The sequence below is a fragment of the Marmota marmota genome, unplaced genomic scaffold, assembly GCF_001458135.2.
Source record: "Marmota marmota marmota unplaced genomic scaffold, marMar, whole genome shotgun sequence".
Lineage (NCBI taxonomy): Eukaryota > Metazoa > Chordata > Mammalia > Rodentia > Sciuridae > Marmota > Marmota marmota.
Window position 1 is genome coordinate 88,095,597 of NW_026000026.1, and position 11,600 is coordinate 88,107,196.

The 11,600-nt window shown below is 32.0% G+C and overlaps 1 protein-coding gene across 11 annotated transcripts in view; it reads right to left on the reverse strand.

Moving 5' to 3' along the window:
- Positions 1 to 3,335: 3,335 nt before the first annotated feature.
- Csnk1g3 (casein kinase 1 gamma 3) overlaps positions 3,336 to 11,600 on the reverse strand; it is a 115,258-nt gene continuing 106,993 nt past the window's right edge. For all 11 annotated transcript variants that reach the window (XM_015486700.2, XM_048811834.1, XM_015486703.2 and 8 more), the window contains one exon: positions 3,336 to 9,698. In XM_015486700.2, the coding sequence (XP_015342186.1) occupies positions 9,644 to 9,698 (55 nt within the window). In that variant the 3' untranslated portion in view covers positions 3,336 to 9,643. The remainder of the gene's footprint in view (positions 9,699 to 11,600) is intronic.

Consider the following 11,600-nt stretch of genomic DNA (forward strand, 5'->3'; position numbering starts at 1 on the left):
AACATGCATTGGAGGAAAAACAGCCTTTTAACAAATGGTGCAGAAAGACTGGTTATATATTTGTAGAAGAATAAGACTAGACCCTCATCTCTCACTGCACAAAAGTCAACTCAAAGTGGATCAAAGACCTAGGAATTAGACCAGAAACTATGCAATTCCTAGAAGAACATATAAGGTCAACACTTCAGCATATAGGCACACACAATGATTTTTTTCAGTAGGAGCCCTACAGCTCAAGAAATAATGCCAAGAATTAATAAATAGGATAGCATCAAAATAAAAAGCTTCTGCACAGCAAACAATTAAGAATACCCAACAGGAAAACCTACACAATGAGAGAAAAATCTTTGCTCACTACTCTTTCAACAGAGCATTAATAGCCAGAGTATACAAAGAACTCAAAAAAAACTTCACACCAAAAAAATTAATAAATGGACAAATGAACTAAACAGACACTTCTCAAAAGAAATGCAAATGGCCAACAAATATATGAAAAAAAATGTTCAACCAAAACTACACTGAGACTTCATCTCACTTCAGTCAGGATGGCAGCCATCAAGAATAAAAATAATAGAGAGCGACCCTGGCCCATTGGGCAGAGGAAGAGAGTGACCAAGTGGTGGCCCCCCACAACCCCCTGCATCTACCAATGCTGGGGTTGCCACCAAGAATTCCATATTCCTGTGGAGGGCAAAATAGTTGTAATTGACAATTTTCTGTAATTTATTGAAAAAAACTTAACCCAGAACATCTAAAGCCTCCTAATAAAGTCAATACAGAAACCAGAATAAAATACATGATTTTCTATTCTTAAGTGTTTAAAAATGAAATTTTAATTTTCAAGGCACAATTGAAGTTCACTAGAATGAACGTACTCTCGTGAATTTGGTAAGATCATAATGGACAGGTTAAAGTGATATTTCAAGTGAATGAGGATGAGATGAAAATATAAAGCAAAAACCACAAAAATATTTGTTACACAAACTATTGGGTTGGAGATAGCCAAGGGATTCACTGAAGAGAACTGAGCAAGAAGTCTGGAAATATCAAGAAATCTTCACATTTTTCCCCAACAAAAACTATGAACAAGAAGACTGAGATACAAACAGAACACTGAAAGCATAACACAGGAGCCATTGACACTGGGCATAATGAAGTTTCTGCCTAGAAAACACACGTGAGAAAGGAGAATTAGAGAAGGACACTGGGAGAATATATTCTTGAGAAGAAATTCTGTACCTTCAAGTAGGAGGCATTGTGGAAAACATTGGGCAAACAAGAAAGGAAAAATGTATTACAAAAATATCAGGCCAAACAAAAAAAATCAGTTTTTTAAGCACATGACCCAGTGTCTGGCACAAGGTGTTCAAAAAAAGAGTACAAAATTCTTAACATAAAATGTACTAGTGATAGCAAACTCCAATTGTCCAGGCATCTCTCATTTAACTTATTCTACTAAAGCAGGGCATCTGAAAATGTCAAAAATCTGACCAGAAAATAAAATAAAAATTGAAGCTACTACTTTGTACCACAAAAAAAAAAAAAAAAGACAAGTAGAATTGACTAATATAGTAAAGGGTCAAACACTTGAATTTAAGCATCTCATCTTAAGATCTACAATAACTAGGGAAGAGAACTCAAAACTCTGACTTCCATTCTGCAATTAAAAATGATTCCAAAGGAAAGAGAAGCTTGGGGGAAAAAGAGTCAGGGAGGGGGTGTCTCATCTCTGACAAGCTCAGCTTTTAAAAACACCTGAAGAAATTGGTCTAAATACCATATGAATATGAGAAATTATAAAAACTTTATGCTTCCCAATTATGTAGGGATATTTTAAAAAGCAAACAAAACATTTTTATAAACTATGTATCAAGCAAAGAAAATTAAGACTCAGACTTTTTAAAATGTCTTTTTAAAAATAAAAATAATATTCAAGTGGCAGTGGGGTGGACTATGGGAAGAAGGAAACAAAGGCCGTCATAGGTACAGATACTTAAAAAGAACAATTAAGTCTCCAGATCTGGACAAATTTCATAGTTAGAAACCCTGCAGGTATTAAAGGAAACAAGACAAAAAGAGTAGGGCAGGAAATGAAACTCTGATTTTTTTCTAAAAGAAAAAGTAGAATGATAGAGCTACAGATTGGTAAACATTTATTTCATGTAATATTAGACAGAATTAGTTAAAAGCCAACTTATAAGCATTAGAAATAGAAATGGTAATAATTTTTAGGAATAATAAATAGGAATAAACATGGTTTCACAAAGAAGTCATGTCAAAATAAAATCTAATTTTTAATGGGATAATAAGAATGGCAGGTCAAGGAAATAAATAGTTCACCTGGATTTCAGCAGAGCACCTGATAAATAGCTAGTGGTATTCAAGTGGTGAAGGATTATCATAAAGAGAACACATTGCTATTGGTTTAATAAATTGATATTGACCTTGACATAAGATTACAGTCGCTTGACCAAGTGCTTTGCTCTGGCCACCTTCTATTTTTCACTTTTATTAATAAACATGAAATTAATCATTTTCAATTTAGTAATGTCATTGAGGAAAGATAGACAATGTATAATTTGATAGAATTAGAATTAGGACACAAATACTTCTACTAAATAGAAATGATGGCTTCAATCTAAAACAAAGTTTAATAAATACCAAGTTTCAAAGGGCAATAACACTGTATAACAAATCAAGGTGTTGTTCAGTTTTAAATTGTATTTTACCTTGAAGGTAATTAAGAAAAGTACTTCACAGTAAAAGCTACTAAAAATATTGTCTCTAATCCTTCAAGCCATTCTGCAAAGTAGCCATTATCTCTTAACTTGACGTGAGAAAACTTAGGCCAAGAAATCAAATAATTTGCTAGTTTTTATGAAGAGGTTGGATTCAGATTACGTTTGTTTTTTTTTTAATCCCCAAATTCATGTTCTTCCCAAGTCTACACCCTGCTTCAACATCTAAATTCATGTGAGAGTCAGACTTACCTCATTCTGCTTTATTTCTAACTCCCATACATTCATGGTGCATTTTTCTTTAAAATTATAATTCTTGGTACAATTTTAAAACCTTTCTTCCTTTTGTATAGAGAAGAAAGTTTATCTTTTGGTAAGTAATTTCATTTCATTAGATAAAAAATAATTTATCTCAAACATCCAATCTTTTCAACAATGATCTAGAACAGAGGTTGGCAAACTATAGTCTGTAGGCCAATCCAGCCCCATCTCCTGTATTTGCTCAGCCCAAGAGATAAGAATAGTATTTGCATATTTACATTATTAAAAAAATATCAAGAGTATCTCATGACACATAAAAATTATATGAAATTCAAATTTCAGTGTCCATAATTAAAATTTTATTGGAACACAGCCATGCTCATTTGTTTACATATTGTCTATGGCTGCTTTCATGGTACAAAAGCAGACTTGAACAATTGTGACAGAGACCATATGTAGCACTTTCATTTGCTTTGCACTGCTCTTCAACACACTATAAATCTCAGTTGTGACTATAATTCAACAGTATTTCAAGTGCCACACATATTGTCATACATACATCTTATTATTTTTTATTACTGCTGCATATTTATAAGGTCAGAAAAAAGTAAAGGAAAGTGATTGTTGAGTGTTGCAATTTTAAGGCACAGTGGAGTGTGGATTGTTTTGTTATACAATTATATGTCAAAGCATTATGTTTATTATGCAATGATACTTCAGCTGTGCTAAAAGAATATATTTCAAAATTACCAGATTAAGTGCTTATTACAGTATTCCCAATTCACAGGAAACCAACAGTTTGAATAATAAGAAAACCAAAATATCATATCTCATCACAGAATTTATTCACACTCCACCATAACCACCACCACCACACACATACACATACACACACACACACACACACACACACACGAGAATGAAGATACAATCCAAGTAAATTTGTGAGGAACTCATTTGTTAGCCAAGCAAAGAAAGCCGTTTACTAGTGGTATATTAATTATGCTTGACTGCAGCAGCCAGTAAGTATGTCCAGAGAAAATAAACTTGTTTCTGACAAAATAACTAGCTTCCTGGCAAGAATATTCTTGAATACATTAGGACCCCATGGTGTCACAACAATGAAATTAGCAAATGATATCAAATAGTTTTCCTTGACTTTTGATGAGTTAACAAATGTCACCAATACTACCCAGTTTTTGCTAACTTAAGAAGTCAATGCTGAAATTGAAGTGACTCAAGAATTAGCCTTAAAGAATACTCTGTATGGAACTCAACTGCAGAAGAAAAGTATTTTCAAAGAAATCCAGAAAATACTAATTCAGTACAACCTGCAGTGGAATCTCCTAAGATGTGCTATAATTGACAGTGGTAAAAAAAAAAAATGTGTAGAGTATGAAAAGCTAGGTTAGACAAATTTACAAAGCCTATGAAAATGTAGGATGTCTAAAGTTGGTAGATTTTCATAGTATTATGCATCACCAAATAGTATATGGAAAATATTTGAATCTATTATGTTCTTGAACTAGTAAAGTCTTAATTAACTATCACTAGATCTATTAAATTTTGTCAGAAATAGAAGTTGAATATAATGATTTGTCCAAATTTTACCACTTTCAATGGCAGTGGTAAGTTTTATTGTAATTTTTTTGACCTCCAAACAGGACTAAAATTTTTGAGACTAGTCACCCTCAATTACTATTACAGAACATTGAATAATTTTGGAAATTAAAACTTTTGCTGCAGGCTTGGTAGTGTTAATAAATCTAACCTAATGTTTCAACAAAAAATGGCACTTTAATGTGACTTACACTGCAAAAGTTATTTTGATAACTTATGTTATTTAAATCACGAGTAATGTCAAGCTGGTTAACACAATTCCCACACTATCAAGTTAAAAGAACATTGATCTACATTCCCACACAATTTTACTGTGGATGTCTTTTCCAATATCAACCTCATTTCTAGCTACATTTTTGGAACTCAATGCAATTGCACAGGAAATTTCCATAATGCAAAACCCATTTAACAGTACAATCAAGGAGAATCTACCAAACTTTCAATAGGAAGTGATTAATCTACAATACAATGATATGCTAAATGGCAAATATCAAGAGAATGCAGCAGAATTCTATAAATTCATTTCAAATGATTACTATGCTCAAAGTCACACATGCAAAGATTGATGACAGTTTTGGTAATACCTGTCTGTGTGGCAAAAAAAAATTCAAAGATGAAAAATGAAAAATGACATTACAGATCAGCATTAAAAGATGAATATTTGTCATCAATTTCAAACCCCAACTAAGTGGCATACTATCACCTCAAAATAATTTAATTATCATTAATAAACCTGAAATACAAAAAAGTATTCAAGTATTAATATATATTTTTTAATTTCATCAGTAAAATATTTGTGGAAATTTGTTTTCTCTCTCATTGCTTAAGTATATAAAAGCCTCAATTTTACCTCTTGGTTCAATAGAGCATAAGCTTTCCTAAAAAGTAGTTTGCCAACCTCTAGTCCAGAGAAGTGCAGGAATGTTTATTTAAATTACAGTATAGTAAACATCCCTATAAACAATTATTCTAACAAAACCAATTTCATATCTTAGAAATATTACCTGAAATACTTCTATATATAGTCCTTTTTTTGGTTACGAGCCATGTGTTCTTAAGATGCAAATTTCCTAATAACTTACATGGGTCCAAATGTGGGCAGAGAAAATAAACTAGTTATCCTGAAGAATGGCAAATTTTTATAATAACACTTATTTTTACTAATTTTTTAAAAGTGCTTTTTAACTCTTCTAACCCTAATTCTACCAAAACCCTGAAAAGCTAAAAACCAAAACATACCAAATAAGGTACTTGTAACTTTCCTTTACATCTAAGTCCCAAACATTTTTCAGATGTACCCATTCACTATATAAGTGACTTCTAATAATATATCCATGTTTATACAATTCTGAGAAAAAAATGTTTTCTAATTTAAAACAATTACATTTGCCTATATGCTGTATTTTATTTTCTTTAGTATGATGGGGTTATCTATTTATTTTTGCCTGCTCAATAACTAATCACTCTCCTTTTGATTATAATATCCTGATTTCCTTTTGGGTAGCTCCTTTTTTTACCTCATTTCTCAGACTACACATCTTCTAAAGGTGGATTCATGACTCAGTCTAACACATTGGTAGAACAGATTCTTATCCATAGTAAGGGGCTCATGGTGAAGTAGTAAACCAATGTGGGCAAGGGGTGTGAGAGTCAGAATTCTATTGAAACTCTTGAGAAAAATGGTCTATTGTTTTTACTAGTTACTAGTTTATTATTTTCTAATATGGTACAGTAAAGGTCTCAAGCTACTGGGTGGCCACTTTATCATCATATATGGGAAGTAAAAACAGCAAGATGGAAAGCTACACAAAGAGATATGGAGAAAAAGATTCTCATCTTAACATCAGGATTAACCATCTGAAGATAGTTTTACCACTGGGTTTTGCCATTAAATAATGTACAGTCCAATTGCTTAAGCAAGCATAAGCTTCTATCACTTGCCATTCAAAATGTTCTTACCAAGACAAGTACATAATCATTGAGATTGGAACCCCAATCTTGTGTCAGATTTTTCTAAATAGGGCCTTTTAAAGGTTATACATCATCCTCAGATTTTTCTGTTTCCTAATGTTTCTGGTGCTTAGCAGACACACTATTCACGGGCTGAGTGTGTGCTGCTTTGTCACATCTTATCTGTAGCAATCTTTATTAAATACAGCACCATCAATACCTTTTTGGTCAAAAATCTTTAAAGCACCTAGCATCATGATAAACTGAGTTATTGACAGGAATATGTGCTTGCCATCATCTGTAAGGATTTTTAAAGTCATTCACTTAAAACTGGATTAGTTATACTGAATTTCTGTGAACATAACAGTATGATTTTATTTTCTAAAACGAATAAAACTATTCTGTTTATTTCCTTTTGTTTTTTAGAAGACAGCTGTAACTAAGCGTTCTATTAAGTAGTTCAGAGAATTTTTTAAAAAAATTAAAAACAAAGCTTAGATCCTTCCTGGTATATGCTTCTTACAATTGCATTCCAACAAAGGGAAGCAAAAACAAAATCAAAATAACAAAATAAAAAAAAAATTAACAAAACCATATTCCTTTAACTAATTTTGCTTCATACATGTAATAGGCTCAATCAATTGAATTTTTTAAATTTCTCTCTTAAATTAATGAATGGGATTATTTTACCTGTGATTAGAGGAAAGGGGAAAGAGCAAGTTTAAAAAAACTACCTTTATTTTTTTATTTTTTTTCAGTTACATACTTTTAAACAGGGATGTGTTTCATTATTCAGACATTCAGGCAATGTTGACTTCATTAGTGTTGACAGAAAAGAAGCATAAAAATGCAAAACATCGTTGGCTTCACCTGAACATACCTGCATTACCTATTATTGACCAGTTTGTGTTGCCAAAAGACTTATTCCTTGGCATTAAAATGGAGCACTTAAAAATATTGCTAAAAAGCAAATGTCTAACACACTGGTCTTTGCAGCAAATAAGGGTATTTATACTTTTAAAATATTTAAGTCCATAATTGGATTATTATACACACCTTCTTATGCATAAGGAGTTCAGATCATATAAACACTGTACAGTCCAAAAAACCCTACTGAGAATAAAACTAAATAGGCTTATGATAAGAAATACAGGTATCACATGTATTTACAAATATCACAGACACACAAATTTGGTCAAATACTGTAAAGAAAGAAGTGGTTTCACATTATAATGGCCAAAACATCCATCTACCTTACTTAAAGCAAACAAAAATAAAAACTCAGTGACTCCTGTAGTTTAAGACATCATGACAGTAAACAAAGAAACAGAAATGAAAACTGTTGACCAAATTATACAGCAAATGTTTTCTAGTCTGAAAGTAGGTCTTTAAAATCAAGAAAAGATCATTCAGAGATTTCAGAGTAATAGTGATAAATAATGTCCTGATTTGTGGTGTTCATATGGGTGCCTAATCACCAAACACTGCACTGAAATTTTGGCTAATAAGAAAAATAAATTATAAAGTACAATTAAATCTCTGTAAATGTAATAATGAAGTAAAAAAAAGTGGATTTATTTACTTTAATACACATTTTAAATGTTACCTTGAGATAATAAAAATAAATAAGCATGCCTGGAGGCACACACTTAAAGACAAAGAAGAGACTGCATGGAAAGAGTAACAATTTTATAAATGAGAGGTGAATATGAGATTTGATCAATTTCTAGCCAGTCTTTGTTTTAAACCTTCTTGAAAACTCGGGCTACTACACCATGACAAAAGTACAGCTGTGTCCTTATGGCTTAAAACAAAGCATACTTGAAACGTGGAATGGGCTTCCTTTTTTACAGAATTGTTACTTTGTTCATATGCAGGCACTTCAAAAGACTATAGAGGCAAAGCACCTGACCCATCCTTTCAAAATATTTTTCAATCATCAAAATTATACTAAAGGGTAGGAAAATTCCAAGGACTAGCAAAGTTGAATACAAGAGACTAATGTGCACAGAGGGAAAAAGAGTGACCCAGTTTTTATTGCTGGGGGGTCTTTTTTTTATCAAAGAGCAAAAATAATAAACAAGACACCATTGCATGGCACATCCAAAGTTTTCTGCTTAAGGGAGAATGCAGTCAGTCATTCAGCAGTAGGTTTCAGTGGGATCTCCTTAGGTTCAACCTTATACATTGCAAAGAGGTTCACATTTATTTCTTTTCCTTAGTGTATTTAAGAAAAAAAAAAAGAAAGAAAATTCCAACATGTCACTTCTCAAAGCATTCATTTCTTGCTATCTAACATACATTATTATCTGGAAGCATAAAGTTACATTATACAAATATTTTGCATTTTTAAAAAATAAGCGCTTTTGCCACTCCTACAACACTGTACTTCACATAGCGGTGCAACAAAAGCAGAGCTCATATTTCCCGCACTTATTGTGATTCATTTTACCAAACCATCTGCTGAACTCATAGAGCTTTTTCCTCAGTACCTCTGGGCAGTGACTGTACCATGATTTCACAGAGAGAATGTTAATATGATCCATGAATAACAGTACCATCAGTAATACTGAAATCAATGCAGATGTCACAAAATATGAACTTCTCAAGGAATAACTTTTTTAAAAACATTTGGGTAACTGTTTTCTCTGTTGCATTATCCACTGGGAAGAAAATTCCTGGTGATTATCCTCTTACAGAAGATATAAAAAAAAATCAAATTAGGTATATATAACTGGCTGACACTTAAGATACTGCTCTGTTTTCTACAACAGGAGAAGAGCTTCTGAAAAATGTCCTATAGAACTGTATTCATCAAAACCACCTCATTGGTCCATTCTATTCATTGATGGGCAAAGCACTCATGTTTTGACAAAACTTTAAAGCTTCCATAAAAGTTAAATTAGAAAAAAATATGAATGTAAGACAACCACAAAACGAAGTATGAAAGTATGACATATTTGTTTCTAAGAGTGAGTCCTTGAAAATATATGTGGTCACTACAGAGATGATTTTAATCACAAGACAGCAGATGAACATGTAAGTAACTCCCCATGATCTGTCTGTGTCCAGAGTCATTTGTGGCGTTGTATAGTTTTCCTTTTCCTTCGTTTGAAAAAACAGCAGCACCTGCAGATAAAGGAAATATTCTTTTATTATGAAAGTACTAAAATTATCAAAGGTTGAATATACAACATTATCTTAAGTGGTAATGAAAAGCAACAGGCCAGTAAAAGAAAGTGAACACACCAGTGAAGCACATATATTAGTGAAACTATGGCAGAGTTATTACTCTTGTGTCTCATCAACATGCCTTTTAGTTATAGCAAGACATGCTGTGTAACATAAAAGGGAACCACTTAATTCAAATGGCTTTGCATCAAGAATTGAGAAGCTATGGTATTCTGAATCCCAGCTGACCCATACAAGTTATTTAGAATGCTCAATAATCTCTGACAGTGGCACGTTTTCATGATGAAGTTCATCCTAAGAGGTCTGTCCCTTTCTCTTTGATATTTATATCTGATTGTTGACACCATTGCTAGAAAGTCAATAATGATCCTAATACTGGGGATTTCACATTTTCACTAAGAATCAGTTCAGATTCCAAAGATCAAAAGAAAAACCCAACATCTATGTATCAATATTTCCCATCATATTCACAAACTGGAAAAAAGAAAGGTGATTCAGCTTTGTAATTCAAAATATAGATACTCAAAATAATATAGTCTTGATTTTTATTCCCTAGGGGAACAGTCTAGATATAATCCTTAAGGTAACTATTTAAACTTAGTCATGAGAAGATGCAATACATTATGGCTGCTGTAGAAAAATGCTGAGGATGGTATACAATGAAAGTTAAATAAGAATTGCTGATCAGGATTCATCCAAAAAATAAAAATGAAAACCATACATATATACACACATGCATATGCACATGTGTGCAAACTAAAAGCCTGGAAGTTTTTCAAATACAGGTATGAGGATATGGCTCTTTCCTCCTTTGACACTTGAAAGAAAGTCAATCTACCAGAAGATCCTACCATATACAGTGAGGCACTGTTCTTTCAATTTTTCTTTCTTTTTTTTTTTTTTTTTAACCTTTGAAAGTCACCTCTAATTCCTGGGTTTGAATTTACTAAAGGTATAGGGCATGTATGGCTAGCTATCCTTGGATTTTCCAGTGAAGTGTGGTGTATGTATTATAGTTTTGAAAAAACCAAAGCATATATAAGTTCATGGTGATTCCATCACCAAAATCTGTCAATTCAAAATTGTGATTCAAAGAAAATATGAGCTTATGAAAACAGTTTTGTAATTCATATCAACTCACATTCTAAGAGAATATTAATTCATATCTGCAAACCAAGCATAATAGATATATGCAGGTAGCTTCAAGTGTCCTATCCAGCAAAAGATTATGGAAATAAAATAATTGTTAAGACATTTTATCTTACAGTGAAATAAATGCTAACAGAAATCAACACTATTCAATTAAACCACACAATCTCTCTATAAACATTAGTTTAAAATAATTTCAAGTCATTTGTGCCACGATTGTGAACTTCTATGGAATATTGGAAACCAAGTTACACAATGTACCAAACAGTACATAAGGGCTAGATCACAGAACACAAATAATTCAAAATTGTGTTATCAATTTATAAAGATTCAATGAGAAACATATGTAATTATGAATCTTTATAAATTCATAAAGATTATTTTTACCTCACTTAGCTAAATTTTTCACAAAAACCTGCAATGAGTTACCCAGTTCTGGGCCTAGAGAAAAACTACCACTGGAAGAAGAAAAAAAAAAAAGATTTTTCCTGGATTTAGAAAAATAAGTCAAATTTCTTTTTAAATTTAGCTATCTAGTGCTTCCTCAAATCTGTTACATAAATTTTCTAAAATATAAAAGCAAAACAAAACATTAAAGCCAATTTAATTTATGAGATGAAAATTATTACTCTGAAATAAATCCTTCAATAAAATACTCAGAAAATGTCCATATGGTAGGAAGCAAAACAT